Source organism: Phoenix dactylifera, unplaced genomic scaffold, assembly GCF_009389715.1.
Source record: "Phoenix dactylifera cultivar Barhee BC4 unplaced genomic scaffold, palm_55x_up_171113_PBpolish2nd_filt_p 001141F, whole genome shotgun sequence".
Taxonomy (NCBI): domain Eukaryota; kingdom Viridiplantae; phylum Streptophyta; class Magnoliopsida; order Arecales; family Arecaceae; genus Phoenix; species Phoenix dactylifera.
Genome location: NW_024068482.1, coordinates 100,191 through 123,382, shown reverse-complemented (window position 1 = coordinate 123,382; position 23,192 = coordinate 100,191). Strand labels below are relative to the sequence as shown.

Genomic DNA, 23,192 nt, shown 5'->3' with positions numbered 1-23,192 from the left:
CTATTTACAGTGGAGGTTTGTATGAGTTTTGGAGTATTAAGATGAGAACATTTTTTATTTCATTAGACTTGTGGGATTTGGTTGAGAATGGTTATGCAGAACCAAATGATGACGCAAGGCTTACAGCAACACAAAAGACAGAGCTAAAGGAGAACAGAAAGAAGGATGCCAAGGCACTAGTAGCATTACAACAAGCTGTCACAGATTCTATCTTTCCGAGGATTGCTACAGCAACTAAATCCAAAGAGGCTTGGAACATATTAAAGAAAGAGTATCAAGGATTGGATAAGGTAATCTCAGAAAAACTTCAAACTTTTCGGCGTGATCTTGAAAACTTATGCATGAAAGAAGCAGAATCTGTGCAAGAATTTTTCTCCAGAATTTTTGTTATAATCAATCAAATGAGATCGCTTGGAGAAAATGTTTCTGACCAAAAGGTTGTTGAAAAAGTTCTACGAAGTCTGCCATCTAAGTTTGATCATATAGTTGCAGCCATTGAAGAATCAAAAGATTTGTCTGATTACTCTCTTAACTAGCTAATGGGTTCATTGCAAGCTCATGAACAACGACTTAATAGGTCGGCCGAAAAAAATGTTGAACAAGCTTTTAGTTCTAAGTTGGAGATCTCTAATCAGCAGAAAGCTGCTAAACCCCTTGAAAGTCATGAGCCAAAGTTTGCAGGAAGAGGCCGTGGAAGAGGTTCTTACCGAGGAAGAGGTGCTAACCGAGGATGAGGAAGAGGAAGATCTTCATTCACAGAACACAGAAGCTTTAATAATGAGCAAGGTAACCGCTATGCTAATGTCCAATGTAATTTTTGTAAGAGGTATGGTCATATTGAACGTTTTTGTAGAAGAAAGTCTAAACAACAAGCTAATTTTACTGAAGAACAAATGGATGATAACAATCTCTTTCTAACATGTTGTAATGTTAAAGAGAATAAGAATGATATCTGGCTATTGGACAGTGGTTGCAGCAATCATATGACAGGCTTGAAAGGAATCTTCAAAAACATTGATGAATCAGTAAAATTGCAAGTTCAACTTGGAGATGGCAAACAAGTTCAAGCTGCAGGCAAAGGTGTTATCACTATCAAAACTAAATCGGGTAAAGAAAAACAAATTTATGATGTTCTTTATATTCCTGGCCTGGTTTAGCTCATAATTTGTTAAGCATTGGACAATTAGCACAAAGAGGTTATTCGATTATTTTTCAAGGAAATACATGTGAAATCCATGATTTGAAATCTGGTGTTGCCATTATGACAGTTAACATGTCACCTAACAAAATGTTTCCTTTGGAATTTTCGTGTCTTGATGATCATGCTCTTGTCTCTAGTTTAAAGAATGACTCTTGGTTGTGGCATATGAGATATGGACACTTGCACTATGGTGGTTTGAAGTTGCTACAGCAGAAGAATATGGTGTTTGGATTACCCAACATTGAGAAGATCGAGCTCATTTGTGAAGGTTGCATCTATGGAAAACATCATAGAGCATCCTTTCCAATAAAGCAATCATGGAGAGCTCAAAAGCCACTGCAGTTAGTGCATGCAAATATCTGTGGGCCTATGCGAACTCCAACATTGAACGGGAGTAAGTATTTTCTCTTATTTGTAGATGATTTCAGCAGGATGAGTTGGGTGTACTTCTTAAGGTTTAAGCATAAAACCTTCTCTAAGTTTTTAATATTCAAGGCATATGTTGAGAAACAATCTGGGTACTACATTAAAACCTTGAGGACAGATTGTGGGGGAGAATTTTTATCTAATGACTTTCAGTCTTTTTGTGAAGCACATGGAATTCATAGGCAGTTAACAACAAGCTACACACCGGAGCAGAATGGTATGGCCGAAAGGAAGAATCGGACGATAGTTGAAATAGCTAGAAGCATGCTGAAGGCTAAAAATCTTCCAAACTATCTTTGGGAAGAAGCTGTGGCAACCTCAGTGTATTTACTAAATAGATCTCCTACAAAGGCTGTTCGAAATCGTACTCCATATGAAGCTTGGTGTGGACAAAAACCTCAAGTAAGCCATTTAAGAATCTTTGTTTCTCTTGCCTATGCTCATGTGAACTCTGAAACTAGGCATAAACTTGATGAGAAAAGTTCAAAGTGTATTTTTGTTGGATACAGCGAACAAACCAAAGGTTATCGCTTACTTGATCCTATTACTAAGAAGCTTATTATGAGCAGGGATGTAATTTTTGATGAGAATGGGTATTATAGCTTGAATGAAGTTGAACAGGTTCCTTCAAGATTTATGGAGATGGGGCAACCACACACTTCGTCAACCACCAGGGAGGAGCATGCGACTTCTATTACTTCTCCAATTCGTAGACGTCCTTGAATTTTAAAAGTTCTCCATGGAGTATGAGAACACAAGAAGTTGTTTGTGAGCCATCTAGTTCTGAATCTCCTCCAAGGAAGGTGATCTTTAAGGGAAATATATGAATCGTGTAACTATGCTCTTGCAGCAATAGAACCATCATGTTTTGAGGAAGCAATTCAAAGGGAAGAATGGAAGCAAGCTATGGAAAGTGAAATTGCAGCAATTGAAAGAAACAACACATGGGACCTAGTAGACTTGCCAGAAGGGAAGAATGCAATAGGCTTGAAATGGGTTTTCAAGAACAAGTACAATGCTATGGCAACATACATATATATAAAGCACGGCTCGTCGCAAAGGGGTATGCACAACAAGAAGGTATTGATTTCTTTGAAACCTACTCTCCCGTTGCGCGAATTGAAACAATAAGAATTGTTTTAGCTCTAGCTGCACAGATGAAATAGTTAGTCTACCAATTTGATGTTAAATCGGCATTTCTTAATGGTGTGTTGGAAGAAACTTTATTTATTGAGCAGCCACAAGGATTTGCAGTTCGAGGCATGAAGGAGAAGGTGTACAAGTTACAAAAGGCTCTGTATGGGTTAAAGCAAGCTCCGAGGGCATGGTATAGTAGAATAGATGCCTATTTTCTGAAAAATGGCTTTGACAGAAGTATAAATGAACCAACTCTCTACATCAAGGTGAAAGGTAAAGACATTCTTATTGTGTCCTTATATGTTGATGATATGATCTATACTGGATCCTCATGCTCTCTTATTGAAGAGTTTAAGGTGAGAATGATGAATGAATTTGAAATGACTGATCTGGGCCTCTTACATTACTTTCTGGGTCTTGAAATCAAGCAAACATAGAATGGAATTTTTCTTTCTCAGGAGAAGTATGCATATGGTCTATTAAAGAAATTTAATATGGAAAATTGCAGAGGTTGCAATGCACCAATGAATGCAGGAGAAAAGTTATGTCTAGAAGATGGAACTAGGAAGGTTGATGCAACAAATTTTAGAAAATTAGTTGGAGGACTGTTGTATTTGACTCATACTCGACCAGATGTTATGTTTGCTATATGTTTAGTTTCAAGGTTCATGCACAACCCATCAAAGCATCATTTGGGAGCAGCAAAACACATTCTGGGATACATTCGTAGCACCATTAATTTTGGGATTTGGTATTTTTCAAACTTCAAGCTTATTGGTTTTACAGATAGTGATTGGGCAGGTTCTTTGGATGATCGGAAAAGCACATCAGGTTATTGTTTCACTCTTGGATCATGAGCCATTTCTTGGACATCGAAGAAGCAAGCCACAACAGCCTTATCATCTTCGAAAGCAGAATATATAGCAGCTACATCTACGGTGTGTCAAGCAATATGGATTCGAAGGATTCTTGAAGATCTTCATCAGACTTAACTTGATGCTACTACTATCTTTTGTGATAATAAATCAACAATATCAATGACAAATAATCCTACGTTTCATGGGTGAACGAAGCATATTGGAATTCGGCATCACTTTATTAGAGAAATTGTAGTGGAAGGATTAATAGACATGCACCACTGCTCGACGATCAATCAAGCTGCCGACATTATGACCAAGGCTTTATCCTATGAGAAGTTTTCTCACTTCCGTGAATTGCTTGGTGTCAATAGTTTTGCATCAAGGAGGAGTGTTGGAAATTGATGCAAGCTCAAGACCGAGTCTGTAGGGCTTTTCTATTCTAGTTGAAAGAGTCTTTTGTTTATTTTTTAAGTTGAACGAGTTGGTAGCCTAGCTATATTAATGGATTATGTTTTAACTGTTTCCTTGTATAGTGGTCATGCCACTATACGACAATGGGTCTCATAAGCCTATAAATAGGCCTGCATATAGTGTACTGATTTGGGGTGAATTGAATACAAGTTCTTTGTCTTTGCTGTCTCCTTCACCTGTGTTATCTTTCTTTGGGTTGTACTATTCTTCTTTTCCATTGCAGGAAATTAGTAACTGTAGCTACTCTTGTTCCGAGCTCAATTTCAATAGCTGGGTATCGTGCACTAGCAGATACTACCTCTGAGTTCTTATGGCTTCGATGGTTACTGCATGACATAGGTGTTCCTTTGACCAGAAGTTCTTTTCTTTATTGTGATAAAATGAGTGCCATGCAAATTGCTTATAATGATATGTTTCATAAACGAACGAAGCAGATTGAGATAAATTGTCACTTCATTCGGCATCATATCAAGTAAGGCACTCTTCAATTGATACATGTTGCTTCTACATATTAGCTTGCTGACGTTTTTACGAAGGCACATCTACCGAGGTGTCAACGTGATCTGATTAGCAAACTCAAGTTGGTATCTTCGATACCATCTTGAGTTTGAGGAAGGATGTTAGCTATATAGTTTAGCTGTACAACAGTTGTATACAGCTATATTGATTAGACTATACAGCTGTGTATAGCCTCCCTTCCATCTATAAAATGAGAGTTATGGCACCATTTGTATAAAAATATGGAATAAAGATTGTATTGCCTTCTCTCTACATTTTCCTCTTCCTTCTCACTTTTTCTTTTAGCAATATCTAGGATCTAAGCGATGGACCTCCTCCATGAACAAGTTCTCAAGGGAGAGGGACCATTGAATATATTATTCATCCTTTGTTTCTTTATTGAATTATTGTTTAAAAACTGATATATATTAATGCAACAACCAATTATCCTTACAAAAGTTTCAGACTTCCCTTAAAAAAAAGATGAAAATCATAAACCAAAATGCAAAAAAGAAAAGTCGCTTCAGCTGATTTGTTCCCTATTATCCACTGGCGATGCGGAGGCACTCTTGGAGCTTAGAAGAGCTGATGGTGGTTGGAGAAACGTCACGCTTCCTTGTTGATGGCTTGAGTAAGTCGGTGAGGCGAATGCCGATGTATAGGCGGGCGCCATGGCCGCTTGCTCGCCCCATTTCAGTCCTACTTGGCCCGAACCACCCTCTCCTGCACCTTGGCCACCCTGTGCTCCAAGGTACGACGTGACCGCAGCTGCCAATGCCGATTGAAAGCTCGGGTCCGATGTGATCGCTTTGGCAACCGTCTCTGTCAGAAAATGTTGGCCAGGACTTTGGCTGGTTCCCTTGTGCATGTAGGATGGATTAATGAAAGAGTCTTCAGTTTGCCTTCCAAGGTTTAGAGATCCCATGCAGTTCTTGTCATACAACTGAGCTCCATAGCTTAAGTTCCCATTACCCCAAGATGCTGGCATGGTGTTGAACTCTGAGGAAGAGAAGTTGAGACTTGTCGAGGGGTACTTTGAGTAGGTGAAGTTTGAAGAGGACTTGTATTGGGGAGTAGATGAGGGTGCAGTGAGGTCTAATGTGATGGTGGGGTGGGAGGAGGAAGAATACATCGATGGGTTTGGTGGGTAGAACTGTTTCAACCTCGAGTTAGCCGCGAGGCTGAAGCCATGAAGGTTGGCACTTGAGGAGGCTACGGATCCGAAGGCTGGGCAAGAAGTGGATGAACCAGAAATCAGCATGGATGCAGCGGCGGAGGTAGTGGATGCCATGGCAGTAGCTGACATCGGAAGGGGATGGTTGTGGTTTCCTTCGTAGGTGGTGATCAATATGGACATGTCTTCAGCACATCTCTGCACCTGAAAAGATGAAAGGAAAAAGAAAAGAAAAGAAAAAAAAAAAACATCACAATTTTTCTTTAAAATGTTAATTTGTTTCTTTTTTTTTATAATTGAGTACTAAGTAAAACATAAAAATTAAATTATATTGTTATAAGGATTTAGGTAAGAGCTTGGATCACGGCATGTTGAATATATAGGCTGTTGAAGCGTCTACGGAACCATCAAGAGTCCTACTACGGATGATGATGATGTCAAGATCTACAAAATATCTTACTATATCCTTGGTAAAAAGTCAATATAAGATGCCTTTTTCTTTTTGTTTGTCAGTCATTTTAACTTCAATGAAACTATGCATTGTTTTTAAGTGTATATTGTTGAATCATAATTGAACAAGACGTCTGACCAACTCTAGTTTGTTGATCAAACCTTTTGATTGATCAGTGTCTTTATAAATAAGATGGAAAGTAACTAATCAGGATTCAAGAGGTCATGAGACTTCTAAAGGAATGGGTTTTTTTTTTGATTGAAACAGGAAAGGTAATAATCATTCTTGGATAAATAATCCCAAATATTCACCCTATCAAGTATTTTAAAAAAAAAGCCAAAAGAATTGGAAATCTATCCTGAAACAAGCAACTTGGCCACGGAAACAACTGAGAAGCTAGCGAGCTTTGCTCTCTCAGGCCTCAGAGCTACACCAAAATCAAATTTTGAAAATTTGATCGTTATTAGTAGTTACGAAGTTCTATCATACATTTAATCTAGCCACAATTCAAATCAACCGAGAGACTACTTTATAACAAAAAAAAAAAAACTGAATCCAACCTAAGAAAACCATCAAATTTTAAAGGGATAATACCTGCTTCCTTACGGGGCATGCCGGTGCAACGGTGCAACGGTAGTAAGCTCGTGGGCATGGATTTCCTTTCGCAATCTTCTGCCCATATTTTCTCCATTGACATCCATCATTCATCTGTAAATAGAACTAACATTCAATCAGTAATCTAAAAAGACATTTATCAATAAATAAGATTTAATTTCTATTAAATTCATGAGCATTCCCCGTCAGCCAAAATGATAATGCATAATGTACGAACACTTTGCAGACACTAGATACACATATATAACACACATATATACATGCATGCATGCATGCATACAGGCAAAGTGCAACGTTGAGAACAACATAAGGGATCCATACGAACCGTGGGGGTATCACATCTTGCTCGCACAGAAACTCTAGATCTCTTGAGAGGGGGTTGTGGAAACACTTCATCTTCAGCATTCGCTGAACTCGTTACTGTCTTACTCGGCAGCCATGGTTCCCCAGCATCTGCTTCCTTTGGCTCCTCAAATCTGTCGTCTGGGATCGAATTCAGCAGAGCCTCGCCTGGGCCGCTGCTAGAACCATCAAGTTTGCAGTGTAATCCAAGGGCGAGGCCTTCGTTTATCATTTCATTTTCTTTGCCTTTACTATATATGTTTGCCTCCTCTTCTTTTCTGTTTCTACTTGAGATTGTTCCAAGGCTGAGTGAGACGAGTTCAGGTTCTTCAGCATCGTCAGGGGTGCTAAAAGTCTCATCTGGTTTCTTAACATGATATGTTTGGACAATGTCAAAGAAGTGCATTTGGGGGGATTGGGAATCCTTCATTGTTTGCGCCAAGAATGCTTTCAGTCTTTCATTCTCCTTTCTTACCTCGCACCTTTCTGCTTTGGTGGATTCAAGCTGCTTCTCCTATAAAACCACAGTCCATAATAAGAATGAGCATTTCTACATACTTATACACTGCTATTTCGTTTTTAAGCCCCATGCTCTACAATTGGATTGGAGCTATGAGTCTAGATACTCTTCGCTTGAAAAGGCATGCCTTGCGCTTGTCCGGGCCACGCAGAGACTTAGACACCACTACATGCTAGCTTACCAAGTCTGGCCTTATCCCATTGACATTAATTCAACAGGGTTCTTAAGCTTCGTAAAAAAAAGAGGAGGGGGAGGGGATAAAATTTGAAGTTAATGCTGAAACATTTTCTTTTCTTTTTTGCTCTTCCTATTGAGGAATCTGGAAATATATGCTCACCTGACTGATTGTAACTGAGTTCTTGGGTTTGGAAGAAGAGGGTCTTGAACTTGCATCCATGAATGATCTTTCACTTCCAATTACAGTGGGAACCTATAGTTCATGGACTCAAGTTAGAGTGCTCATGCAAGAAGAATCAATAATAGTGAAGTTGAAGGATCCTGAATTTAGTTGGGAGACTCTTTATTATTTTGTTCATAATTTGTGAAATAAATTTTATTTTCCATTTAGGGTGTGTACCATAATTAAGGAAGACTGCTACGGAGATCTGTGTTGATAGCAAACATGAACCGAACCAATTGAAGTCATATGGAGGCACAAACTCCAAATTCTTAATTTGAGATATATATATATATATATATATATATATATATATATATATATATATATATATATATATATATATATATATATATATATATACACATACATACATATATCTATATATGTGTATTTCTGTTTCTTGCATATATTGCTATGAGCAGGTAAAACAATTAGGTTAAATGATTTTGTTTAGCCGAGACTATCATCAGGCAGCAATTTAAATCAAGAATATGATTAAATCATAAAAACATCTATCTAATTACCGTTAAGCATACGAGAAAGTGTTTTTTTCCTGAGAAGGAGATGGCTATTATGTTTACAAACATACGATCTGGAATCTTAATTAGCAAACGTACACATTTCATTGCATAAGGGACCACTCATCACATATCTAAAGGAGTTTTAAATCAATAAAAGATAAAGAACAAGTTGCAAAAGGAGCTGCAGACTAAAGGCATGCATCTTCAGATATTTGGCCGTAATCTATTTGAATATGAAAAATTGGATGATAGGTATATACGCATGCCTGCGATGGTAAAATTATTTTATTTTGAAGTTTAAAACTCCATACCTCTCTGTTATCGATGGAATCTCTTTGGCTTGGTGAAGATGATCTTGAAGAATGCCTGCCACAGGTTGATGTTTCACCTCCAAACTGCAGGATCAGAAATTTATATAGGGTTAAAAAAAAAATAAGGAGGACTTTTTCTTCATCTTCTTTAGCTAAGTGATCGGTTAGGAGGACTTGATTGGTTCTTCCCAAATTATTCTAGATAAATATGATATTAATTCTTCCACAGTAGACCAATTCTCAATTTCTTTCAAGGTCGATCTAATTTAAACATGAAAAGTCCCACTTTTTGTCAAGATTGCTGACTTGTTCACGTTTGGTAATATTGCTATACGTACCTACAGATAGGAATATTTACCATGGAATGATCATTTTCACTTCGCAGAAGCATAACATACCAAACATATAGATCTTTTCATCAGATGAGGCCTATAGGAGTAGCAAGAAGAGAAAACTTCGATCTAACTCCTAATATGCATCAAACCATTAACTTTTGAAAAATTTCGGAGCAGCTCATGACCCCATCTTTTATTTTTAAAAGAAAAGGAAATTTCAGATTGTGGACATAACCATATATAGCGCATAGGCTAATTAAGAGAGTAGGAAGAAGAAGAAGCAAAACCTTTCCAATCTTTCCATTCTCTTCATCACCAACACAACCAACCTTCCTCTCCTCTTTGACAACAACATTTCGCTTCAGTATCACCTCCATTGAAGACAAACCAAGGTCGCCTCTCCTTCCCTCCTTCTTGATGAAAGTTCCACCCTTCTTTGCCTTCTGTCGTTGCAATCCTCCTCGTATATAGAGAAGCCTCCTGAGTTTGACTTGCATTAAGATTCAAACCCAAATACTTATCTCCTTTAGGCCATAGGCATCAAAGGGTCAACAGCCCCAAGTGCAATGCTGCAAGCAAAAGAGAACGGCGTCTTTCAACGCGGGAGACGTGTCGTTGGTCCGTGTGGAGCTTTTCCAGCCGCACCCTCGGCTTCCCTCCTCCATCCGAACTTTCTCCGTGGCCTCCTAATACTATGTCTCACGTGGCCTTTGCCTCTGGTCAAACCTACCCTTGTCCTCGGACTCCGGCAAATAGACACCGTCCTCTCCGGTAGAATAATTCATAGGAGTTTTTTTCGAAATATATATCTCCGATAGAATGTACTCTCGCCATTGTTTTATGGTATTCAAACTTACTTTATGCATGATATAACGCCATGATTTAAAATCCAAGGTCTCTGCTCCATGGATGCTTCAACTATATCAGATGATCTAAGCTTGCTTTAATGCAATTTAGCAACGATATTTAAGGGTTGAGGTCGCAAGAATACAGTTATGTGTTTTTAAATAATTTTAGATTTTTTTGCATATAAACTATGCACTTATATATCTATAATTAATTTATATAAAGAGTTTAGATCGATGATGAAGTCGGCATAAAACTCATATCAAGTAAGAATTAGAGTTTGCTCTTCATTGTTATTGACAGCCAAATTCTTAGTTTATTCTAGAGATTAAGAAAGAACTACTTGATGGACTAAATTATATACAGATACTTTATCTTAAACCGTTGAATTTTACCAATTTATCCTTCAAAGCTTATATAGAACATGTAGACTAGCAGGGTGTCGCATTAAATTTTAAGACTTTTAAGGGTTGAAACTTGGCTTGGTTGCCAATTTGCATGGAGATTCCAGTCTACACTCCAGTTGAACTTTTCAAGGTTGACGAAAGGGACTCTATTATCCTATGACAAAACTCCTCCTACCGGAATTTTTCCCTTCAGATTAAGGTTCTAACCATTGCTTTGTTGCACCGCTGATTTTTTTTTTTCCCAATTCCTTGGGGATTACGTTCTCGCAGCTAAACCTAATCAAGATCCTTGTGCTTCTTCTTTTGTACACCAAGGCATTTCATTTTCTTCTTTTTCTTCCTAGTTTCTTCTTTTCCTAGCTAGTGGAGGTAAAAAACAAACTTCTTCTTCTTCATCTTTTTTATCTCTTTCTTTCTTTCTTCCTTTCTTCTTCAGTAGGCACGGCCTGTAGGAAATATTGGTGTTTACAATGATGTGTGTGCCTAGATTTGGACCAGTTGAAGTAGTTGGATAACCATCCCAAGTACCACATAAAGCATTTTAAAACAATAGCTCATATTTTACCCACGTCATCCTTGCACTATAGCACTCCTTATTACAAAAGATCTTTTAAATTACTTCATGGTTGCGTAATTAACAAAAACAGTTGCTTGATGGTCTGAAACAATGGCCATAATTAATAATTAATGCTGTAATTGCTGGCCTTACATTGCACATTTATATATAGTATAGTTGAAAATCACCATTGTACAGCCTGTTAGCTATGATTCCATTATAATGGCTATCACACAATGGAACAGTGGCTCATATTTGACTTTGAATGGATTATAGGATAAAGTATGTTCTGTTATCATTTTTCTTACAGTTTTATAGAGCTATTGTCAGACTGAAGAGTTATTTTTGTCAAATAAACGCATGCTGCAGTCATTGTTTTCTGATTCCTGTTAAATAGTTATTCAATGCATCTAAGCAAGAAGTTCTCACCTACCTACTTGTCATTAATTAAGTTGGAAAAAATTAGAGACCACAAGAGAAGTTTGAGAGGGGAACAAAGAGAGTGAATCCATGTGGACGCTCCTTTATATTTTCTTTTGCACCATGTGAGTCTAAGGGCTCGACATTTTTGTCAACGGGATCGATCAAATTGAAGGATTGAGGAGAATATAAATAATATTTGAACCTCAAGAAAAATATATAGAAGGGGAAAAAAAACATAGAACTGCATATCCGATGCTCAAACTACTAAAGGTCTTGCTCTCATTTATTCTATTCCAGTTATCTTTCCTTCTCTTTCCAGTGGTTTGCTTTGGAAGTATTGAATGCATGACAAGCATTTGATGCCTTTCAATTGCATGGACCCTCGAATTACATTTATGGAATGATAGGGACTATCCTTTTTAATTATTCTATTCTTCATATGACTTTGGAATGAAATATATGAGACATGTTAATTTCAATGGTGATGGACCAACAAACAGATGACCAACAAATAGATGATTTGGATTTGTAGTCCGGCAAATTGCGATCGAATCTGGTGCCTTCTAGGATTTGTTATGATAGAATTATTGAAGCTAAATATACTGTGTTTGGTAGCAGTCAGTATTAATCACTAATTATTTAAATGTATCAAGACTAGTAGCTCCAATGAGAAATAAATTTCACATATATAATAAGGAAGCGATTACTTGATTGTATTTTTAGTGATTTAACATGACTTGTCATGCTGTTGATCCAATTGACCTTTAGTGCATGATAAGAATTTCTTGTTTGCTACACAAACGAAGCAAGTTGAGCTAGGAGAAATACATCTTAATAGCAGGGCAACACTAGATTTTAACTGAATTGTGCATCGGAGAACTTGTTAATATTCAAAAAAGGAACAAACACTAATATAGATTGAGAGATCCAACAAATAGGCCTTTTGAAAACTCATTGGTTGTGTATCATTTAAATAATAAATTGAGCAAGTCATTTCATTACTAAAAGACAAAACTTTGCTTTCAAGAGGTCTTTAGTTGATATCATTTGTATAATAGTTATATATGGAGGATAATAGTTATTACATATCTGAAACAATAGAAATTTGTAATAGTTTTCTATCATTGTCCAGTTGACCATAACTACATGTTTTATCTTCATAAATTTTTTCCTTTTATAATGTTTTTTTAGCAATTTTTCCTCGATAATTGATCGACGACCACTTATTCAGAATTTTTTTTTTTTTCAGAAATATCTTGATTTCTTACTTCTCAGGCATTCAAATAACCAGCTAAGAATGAAGGACACAATCAACGTGGAATAAATGATGACCCACATGCACTTATTAAACAGGGGTTGTATATTTTTTTTTTCCCCCAGAAGCCTTGAAACAGTTGAAACTCTTGTTAGATTCTTGAGAAGCCAAATTGCATGTATTATAATCTGTGCTCAAAAGATTTGCTTGTATCCAAGTGGGTCAACGCTTTGATCAATTTTTTTTTCAAAAAAATGAAATAAAACAAAAATGCTTCGATCAAGCATTGAATCGAGTATTCCCTGAGTTCGGAGCTCCTGTTTTTTAAATGCCTTCCAGAAGACTTCAAAGAGTAGAAAACTTTAAAGAAAGATTGGCCTTTCCCTTGACCTTACATTGTTTTCTGACGTGCGAGCATCCAAGGCAATGCTTAGTAGATCCGGTTCAAGAAGTCAACTACTTCTCCTGTTCTTTTGTTTTTCTTTTTTCCTTTTCTTGTTTTGGGTTTGGATCAACTACCAATACTTCATAAAGCCTTGGTATAGCCTTAGGCTTCGTCAGTTTAGCTAAATTGCGTCTTTCTTAGAGAATTGAGAGATTAGAGAGAGGGGTGAGACCACCCCCCACCCCGGACCACCCCGCCCTCTCTCTCTTTACCCCATCCTTCCACCCCTTTCCCTTCCTTCTTTTATCCCTCTAATTTGGATAATGTTATCTCTCAATTCTTCAATCTGGTCTTCCTATAAGTAGGGGTGCAAATGGGTCGGGTCGGGTCGGGTCCTGGGTGATCCCGATCCGATCCGGTTTTTTGTTCGGATCCTAACTTTGGACCCAGACCCGACCCGGTTGAAGATCGGGTCGGGTCGGGTTGGGTCTGAGTTGGGTTCGGATCGGATCTGGATCCGAGTCGGGTCGGGTTCGGTCTAAATCGGATCCAATTTTTTTGTATTTTTGGAAAAGAATTTGGGCAAATCTAATTTGGTCATATCATAATTATGAGGTGCTGGGTGACCCATGACTTGAAAGACCTGCAATTGATCTCCAGTCGGAACAGATGACCCCGACTTACTAACTAAGTCGATCTACAAGCCAAATTTCATATCACACTATTTTTTGTCCATATGACTGATTGGACGGAACTTGGTGTCTCCCAGCTCCCCTCTCACGAGGACAAAAAAAATCCTAGACCTTCTTCCAAAATTCAATTCCATTGCAGAAAACTGGCACATGACCCATATTCAGTTCGGTGTTCCCTCACTTCCTCCCTGTAAAAGTTAAAAAAACAGAAACCAAAAGCCGAAGGAAAAAAAAAAAAAAAGCCAGCTACCAAGACACGACCCAGAGGTAAAAAAAACTCTCTTTTGCTTTTTTCCCCCTCTCTTTTTCTCTTTTCGGATCCATTCGGGTTGGGTCGGGTCCGTTCGGTAAACCCAGACCCGATCCAGAAAATGATTCGGGTCCAATTTTAGGACCCGATCCGGACCCGCGGGTCCTAAAATTCGGGGTCGGGTCGGGTCTACGCGGGTCGGGTCTCGGGTCAACCCGACCCATTTGCAGCCTTACCTATAAGCTTAATCTTTGTGTTTGAGTATGTTTATATATTATAATGAATTAAGATTGGCCATGACTTTTCTTGGGTTTGTTGTAGTAAAAATTGAAGTCCCCAACCTGGTTTACGTTTTGAAAGCCATGTAATAAATCTTGGAATATATAAAAAGGGCATATGGTACACTGTCTTGGGAATGTTTTGGATAATTGGATAGTTCCAAAGTACTTTTATTGAGAATGATATGGTGTGAGTATAAAGTTAGGTAAGAGATTGGGCTAGCCATATTTGTATAATAAGTTGAAAGCATGGTATTATTATTGCTTCATCATAGACTCGAAATATTATTGTTATCCAGCGTATGACCCAATTTTTGTCAAAATATTATTGTTATTCTGTTACAAGCTGAAAACATGACACTATTTTTGCCCTAAGGTGGGCTGGAAACATAACATTAATAATTTTATATAAAATTTATTTCTAACCTCTTATTGTATAACTTTTAGAATATTTTTTATTGATCTGGAATCCTGTTAAATAGTTGTGAAGATGTTGAACTATCTCCTTTAAAACAAACACCAAGTTATGTCCTGGGATTAATTGTGCTATATGTGATGGCTAATTGTAAACATGTTAGATGATTGATAAGAGAATCTAATTTTTGGTATGCTTGCGCAACATTTGTTAACAATATATCACCTAAATAAGCAAATAAAACTATAATTACAATTAATAGAAAATCTTAAAAAGAATAATATATATATATATATTATTCGGCATCAAAAGAAATCTATTTTAGCAGAAAAAAATCTATTCATGTAATAGATTTAAATTATGAAATTGTAAATGCTACAGATCTACTAATATTAAATTTGAAATAAAGACAAAAGAAAATAGCCTGAAAGAAGGTAGGTCGAAGTACGTAGACGTTGTCCCAAAGAAGTATTTGCCCAACGTACGGATCTCCCGGCAATCCTCCTCAGAGATATGACAACCCAAAAACTTCTTCTTCGGTACGTCTTGAGAGAAGCCAAAACGAACCCTATCGGACTTGCAGATCCAGCAAAGAAAGAAATAAAAAGAAGAAAAGAACTTTGCTGAATAAAGGTGCAAAAATAAAAATCAGAAAGTGGCTAAAAGGAGGAAAAACTTTTTTCTCAGAATTTTTTTAGAATTTTTCTCTATTTTTTCGTGTCCAGAAAAGGAGGAAAATGAGGGGTATTTATAGAGTTCTTGGGCCAACATCTCGTTGGTCCAAAAAAGAAAACATGAGCATTTTGAGGACATTTTTGCAGATGCATCCGCTCTCATAGAGGGCCAGCGGGTGCCGGTACGTGTTCGCGCTTTCCACGGATGCGGCCAACCTGCGGACACTGGCACCAGCGGGCACCAGTGCGCCCGCGAGAGAGTGTAGGCGCGCGCCCAAGACACGCATCTCGGGCCGCACGCCAATTAATTTTTCTAACAATCCCCCACAAAAATTAATTTTTAAATAATTTTAAAATCAAAACAAAATGCTGGATATCTTATATTATGTAATAGGTATAGGTACCTTTTGATTTGAACCTTCACTTAGTGACAATTGATTACATCTGTGGAGCTAAGGTGGTCTTAACCTTGAACCTCGATCTATGGCTCAGATTAAATCAACAGCACATATAATATAACCCAATTTGGATTTTAAGTGGGTTGCGCTAATATGGCCATGCACAGGTATCTTTCATGTGCCTTTTAGAAAATTGCTCATTTTTCATAATCGCGGCCTCACGACTGCACATATAGGTGAGTCCTAATAAGCAAGTTAGCAAGGAAGCTCCTGCCTCTTGGATCTCGGACTCATTAAGAGTTATACAAACAAACTCATCCTACCACTTGCTTGTATGAGTACTAGCGCCATAGGGATGAGAAAAACATAAAACAATGCTCCTTTTAGTCATACTCTAGTTTGTTTCTACCCATTGAACCTTTTAAGGTTGGGTTTCCACTGTGGTGATCTATCTTTATGAGCTAAGCCCCATCCCCCTCGATGACTCTATCTATAACTACTGTTTTAGACAAACTTTTTGTAAGCTGATTAGCCAAATTATTTTCGGATTTTATAAAATTCAATGCTATAACGTTATTTTTCAAATGATATCTTAATGATTTATGACGTACTTTTAAGTGCATGTTCATTTTTACATTAGCATTTTCTTGGCATCACTTATCTATTGCAGATTTACAATCATAATGTAAGGAGACAGGTAGTAAAGGTGACTCATCTACAAGAAGGTCTATAAATAGATTTCTGAGCTACTCGCCTCAATGCTAGTGGTGTCTAAAGCTATTAGTTCAGACTCCATGGTACTCCTAGATATCAATGTTTGTTTGGTGGATTTTCAAGATACAGCAGCACCTCCTAATATCCTGTAGTAGATTTAACATGTAAGATATCGTTGATCCAGTTGGCATCACTATAGCCTTCTAGAATAGCAGAAAACCCATAACCCATTAAAGTGCAAACTATAGGACTTGGTACCCTTAAGATACCTAAGGATCCTCTCTAATGTTGTTCAGTGATCTCTATTTGGATTAGCAGTATATCTACTAAGTCTATTTACAGCATATGTTATATCTATTTGCACTTCTAATTATTTTGGTATTTAAAATTAAATCAGCTTGTCCCAAGTCTTTCATATCAAACTTATGACATAAAAATTACTTTACTTCATCAACTATCTAAAAATCTGTCCCAAAGATCAGTATATCATCTACCTACAAGTATAAGATCACAAATTTATTTCCAACTCTCTTATGGTATATACATTTGTCTGTACTATTGATTTCAAATCCAAATGTTAGTATGATTTCATCAAATTTCAAGAGTCATTACTTGGGTGCTTGTTTAAGACCATAGAGAGATCTGACTAATTTGCAAACTTTCTTTTCTTGGTATGGAATTATAAATCCCTCTAACTAGTCCATATAGATTTGTTTATTTAAGTCTCCATTTAGAAAAGTTGTTTTCACATCCATCTGATGAATCACTAATCTATGAATAGAGGCTAATGCTATAAGGACCCTAATAGTAGTAATCCTAGCTATAGATGCATAGACATCAAAGAAATTTATCTCAGATCTCTGAGTAAAACTCTTGGCAACTAATCTAGCCTTAAATTTATCTACAGAGCCATCAGACCTAAGTTTCTTCTTAAAGATTCATTTGCACCCTATAGTTTTACAATCAAAAGGAAGATCAGTCAGTTTCCAAATATGATTTTGGATAATTGACTGCATCTCATTGTCCACAGTTTCTTTCTAAAAAGATGAATCCAAGAATTTCATTGCGTCCTCAAAAGTAGTTAGAGAGTCCTCTATAAGAACGGTATAGAAGTCATCTCCAAAAGTTTTCTCTACCCTGGATCTCTTACTCCTCCTAGGTTCTGCTTCTGTTTCTATTTCTCTTGTCCTTATTCTACTAGAACTATAAGCTATACCACTATCTACTCTAGTCCTAAGTGGAAATGTGTCTTCAAAATATGTTGCATCTCTGACTTCTATGATAGTGTTGTTACTAATATCATTTTCTTCTGAATTAATCACCAGAAATCTACTATTGGCTGCATATCTTATGAATATGACATCCACTGTTTTAGGTCATATTTTCTTTCTCTTAAAATTAGGTATTTTTACTTTTGCCAAGCACCCCCACACTTTCAAATAGCTAAGATTAGGTTTTCTATGTTTCCAAACTTCATATGGGGTTAGATCATTATTTTTAGAGAAAATCCTATTGAGGATATAACAAGCTAAAACTAGAACTTCTCTCCACAAATTCTCTAGTACTTCTGAGCTTATAAGCATGGAGTTAATAATATCTATTATAGTCCTATTCTTCCTTTCTGCTACTCCATTTGATTGGAAAGAATAGGGAGCAGTCACTTCATGAATGATTCCATGATCTTAACAAAATTGAGTTATATCATTATATGTATATTCACCTCCCCGAGCTGATCTAAGAATTTTAATTTTCTTCTCCTGTTGGTTCTTAACTTCGATCTTAAAAATTTTAAATTTACTGAGCACCTCATCCTTAGTTTTAATTAGATAGATGTAACAAATTTGGATAGATCATTTATGAAGGTCACAAAGTATCTGTTACCTCCCCTAGAAGTTCTACTAGAGTCACAACATCACTATGGATCAACTCTAATAGATCTGAATTCCTATTAACAAATTTAAAAGACTTTCTAGAAAGTTTGGCTTCTACACAAATTTTATATTTCTCATGGTTCTTAAGATCACTTGTTAGTATTAAATTTAGGTTCATAAGTTGCTTAATTGAATTATAATTTACATGACCTAATCTACCATGCCAAATAGAAAGAGGTTCTATATTCATAATCAAAAGATTTTTATTTATTGAAGGAACTATTACATTCAATTTAAACAATCGTTCACTAAGGAATTCTTTTCCAATAAACATTACACCATGAGAAATTACAACTTTATTGGACTCAAAAATAAGACGAAAGCCTTTCTGGACAAGCAAAGAACCACTAATTAGGTTTCTCTTAACGACCAGAACATGTTAGATGCCGTGTAGGGACAAGACTTTTCCAGAAGTAAGCTTTAAGTCCACACGTTCCACTCCTAGCACACGCGCCTCCGAGCTGTTTGCTATGATTACAACTTCTTCACTTGAGACCTGGTAAGAAGAAAATCAGGAGCGATCCAAACAAATATGAATACTAGCTTCGATATCAATCCACCAATTAAGTGCTTGTAAAGTCATGTTAACTTCAGAAGTGAAGAAAATAGACCTAAAAGTAGTCTCAGAGGAGCCAGTGCCGGAACTCACCATGTTGACTTGAGCACTAGTTGTGTGTGGATCTTTCTTCTTGGATTGAAGAGGTGCAGTCTTCTTATCGAAGCACTAGGGAGACAAATAGTTGGTCCGACCACACACATAACAGAAACGAATACCACCTTCCTCTTTCTTCTTCTTCTGCTCCTGGGATTGGATAGGTTTTTTATTGTAGTGATGGTTAGGGTTTCTAGAGTTGTAGGGTTTCTTTTTGAAATGCTTATGGAAGGGTCAGTTTTGATTTTTCTTAGGTGGGGCCTCTACATTATAAATATTATTTTTGTGTCCATTAGAGGTTTTACTCCTGAGCCTATGCTGCTCTTCAATTCTAATAGAGTTCAAAACTTGGGTTAGAGTGAGACCTCCTTGGGTATGGCTCAGAGTCTTAACAAAATCAGACCAGAAATTAGGTAGTTTATCTATCAGACAGGCTACCTAAAATGATTCATCCAAATTGGTTCCATTAGCCCTAAGCTGGTGGATCAGGATTTCAAAATCATGGATCAGGTTATTCATAGGCTTTGATGTGCACCATCCTAAAGTTATTGAAGTCGGAGGCCTTGAATCTCTTTACCCCAGCATCATCAAGACTATATTTACTTTGTAGGGTGTCCTAGAGTTCTTTGGCACTCTTGGCTGTATAATAAATATCATACAGCCTCTCAAAAAAGGCACCTAGGATTCTATTGATGCAATGATAGTCAATCTCATTATGTGTCCTAGAGGGTGTGCTGGTGGAGGCAGAAGATTCAGTGTGGGAGGAGCATTCAAGACAGGACTCTCCACCTGTGAAGCTTCCCAAGCACCTACCCTACTACCAGCTCAGTGGCATGAATTAGCGATTCTCGGGATTCAAATAAGGAAGGGAGGAAGATCAGCCTTGAGAGTTCCATTCTCACTCGGTCCTTGGCAATCTTAAGTCACGGTCATGTCTCGCCCCCCCCCCAGTATAGTGACCGGTTCCATGTTTTCCCCAAATTTCATCAGTTCCAGGCTCGACGTGCCTGTTCATCCCCCAAGTTTGTCTATGAAGAGCTGATCTAATTGTAGTACTCTCACCTATAGTTGAGATCAAGTCTAATGTGGTAAGCCAGAACCGTATTTGGTTCTGCCACCTTCTAAAATTATGGCCATCAAACTTTTCAAGTTTGGTATTAAGGTGCTCACTAGTGTTAGAGGCCATAGGTTCAAGCTTATAGAATATAGAAGAGAGGCAAAAATCTGAATGAAGGAAAAAAGCTTATGTCAAAGGATTACATTAATATTTATATTGAATTTTGGATGTCTAGTTAATATATCCAAAAGATAATAGCCAAATCAGCTTCAGATCGGTGGTGGGGTACTAGGCTCACTTAAGTATCAGCCTTTCTTAAGTACGTATATCTTTTTGACAAGCTTATCTTAGACACTATTAGTTAGTGGATATAATCACTAGATATCACATAAATTAAACTTTTAGAAAAGCCTAAGTACAAACTTAAATTAGTTATTATGGATTAACCAATTTTCGAATTTTTTATTTGAATGGAATCTGAAAATTACTCCTTGAGGAGTCCAAATAGAGATATGATAAATCTCTTAAAGGTCAAGCAAATTATTACCATTTTAGAATAATTGATTACCTTATTAAAATAATTGATTACTAATTTTGTGCTAACAAAATAATTATTGTAATTAAGATCTAATATGTCAATTCAATGAATTATATATTAGAATAATTTATTACCTTATTAGAATAATTGATTACTAATTTTGTGCTAGTAAAATAATTATTGTAATTAAGATTTAATATGTCAATTCAATGAATTATATATTAGAATAATTTATTACCTTATTAGAATAATTGATTACTAATTTTGTGCTAGCAAAATAATTATTATAATTGAGATTTAATATGTCAATTCAATGAATTATATATTAGACTAATTTATTACTTATTAGAATAATTGATTACTAATTTTGTGCTAGCAAAATAATTATTGTAATTGAGATCTAATATGTCAATTCAATGAATTATATATTAGAATAATTTATTACCTTATTAGCATAATTGATTACTAATTTTGTGTTAGCAAAATAATTATTGTAATTAAGATCTAATATGTCACAATTGTAATAAAGAATTTAATGAATTATATATTACTAACAAAAAAATAAATAGGTACTTCTTTGGATTGCTAGCAATATATCACCTAAATAGGCAAATAAAACTATAATTATAATTAATAGAAAATCTTAAAAAGAATATATATATATATATATATATATATATTATTTGGCATCAAAAGAAATCTATTTTAGCACAAAAAAATCTATTCTAGCATAAAAAAATCTATTCATGTAATAGATTTAAATCATAAAATTGTAAATGCTACAAATCTACTAATATTAAATTTGAAATAAAGGCAAAAGAAAATAACCTGAAAGAAGGTAGGTCAAAGCGCGGAGACGCTGTCTCAAAGAAATATTTATCCCTATGTACGGATCTCTCGGTAATCCTCCTCAGAGATACGATAACCCTAAAATTTCTTCTTCGATATATCTCGGAAGAGGCCAAAACGAATCCGATCGGACTTGCAGCACCAGCAAAGAAAGAAATAAAAAAAAGAAAAGGACTTTACTGAATAAAGATGCAAAAATAAAAATCAGAAAGTGGCTAAGAGGAGGAAAAAAAATTTTCAGAATTTTTTTTTTATTTTTCCATGTCCAGAAAGAAGGAAAATAAGGGGTATTTATAGAGTTCTTGGGCCAACGTCTCATTGGCCCAAAAAAGAAAGTAGGAGCATTTTGGGGACATTTTTGCGGATGCGTCCGCGGAAGGACGCGTCCATGGTCGGGGCGCTAGCACGCGTCCGCGCTTTCCACGGATGCGGCCAGCCTGCGGGTGCTCGCTCGTGCTGGCGCCAGCCCGCCCGCGAGAGAGTGCAAGCGCGCGCCCGAGACACGCGTCCCGCGCCGCGTGCCAATTAATTTTTGTAACAACATTATCACAATGATATTGGCTTTGTTCACACCATCATTTATTTAAAATATTCTTACTGAGCTAGTAGGAGATGCGATGTTGTGCATGCTTGGACTGCATGTGAGAGGAAGAAGTCTGGTACTTCGAGCTCTATTTGGATTCCTAGATCGTATTAGATATTTCTAGACCTTGGAACCTTTGTAATGTAGTTAAATGTTATGTTTAGGTGAATCACTGATCTTATTTCAAAGAACTACCATTTTGCTTTATTTTACCTTCGATACTATTTAGTGGTCATATAGGTTAAAACCTTGCATACTTTTTTAGGACCCTCCCTGTGAGATATGCAGCCATGCCTAGTCTTACCAAGAATTTGGGGCTTGACAGGATTTCACATAGTTTTATTTTCAACTTCCTAGTATTGATGCTAAGCGGCAATATTGTTCTATGCCTCTAATACATTATGTCGTGTTACAAGCATTAATGAAGTATAAAAGCTATTCTTAATGAAGTTCAATAAGTTACCCTCCCTTTCCTCGGTAAATAGAAAAAGCCTTTTCCTAAGCCACAGTTTTTTGATTATAAAGCTATGAAAAAAAGTATTCGAGCTAGTATAGTCATATTATTCGAATGGATAAATGTTGAACATTCCTAGTAAAAGAATTTGAATCTATTGAAAGCAAGATTTGCTGAATCACTAAGGAGGATCATACTGGTCCAATATAGTATGATACTACTATGTACTATAGTGATCTAAGGCATATTATAACTAAAAATAGGGAGAGGGAAGGAGAGAAGAGGGAGGAGCCAGAGAGAGGAAGAGAGAAAGGGAGGGGTAGGCCGTAGGCATATCTCCAACTTCCGATCTTTGAGTCTTGATACCCATCATTGTCATCTCAAATGGTGGCAACATGGTGGCAAGAAAGAGAGAAAGGTAAAGGCAGCAGTTTTGAGATTGAATTGGTTGCAAGAAATAGTCATCATCATCGTCAATGGCAATGGCGACAAAAATCACGACTCGTAAGAGAGGAGAGGAGAGGAGTTACATCTTATGAGATAGAAGAAGGATTGGGAGACAGGATAGAGATG

At 36.7% G+C, this 23,192-nt stretch overlaps 1 protein-coding gene across 1 annotated transcript; it reads right to left on the bottom strand.

The window, feature by feature from the left end:
• Nucleotides 1–5,003: 5,003 nt before the first annotated feature.
• On the bottom strand, nucleotides 5,004–9,863 carry LOC103724141 (WRKY transcription factor 72A-like). The gene is made up of 6 exons (XM_008815308.4): nucleotides 9,550–9,863; nucleotides 8,928–9,011; nucleotides 8,033–8,125; nucleotides 7,159–7,689; nucleotides 6,813–6,926; nucleotides 5,004–5,971 (listed from the first exon to the last, which is right to left on the bottom strand). The coding sequence occupies exons 1-6, from the start codon at nucleotides 9,757–9,759 to the stop codon at nucleotides 5,117–5,119; spliced, it is 1,887 nt and encodes a 628-aa protein (XP_008813530.3). The 5' UTR covers nucleotides 9,760–9,863; the 3' UTR covers nucleotides 5,004–5,116.
• Between the last annotated feature and the right edge of the window lie 13,329 nt (nucleotides 9,864–23,192).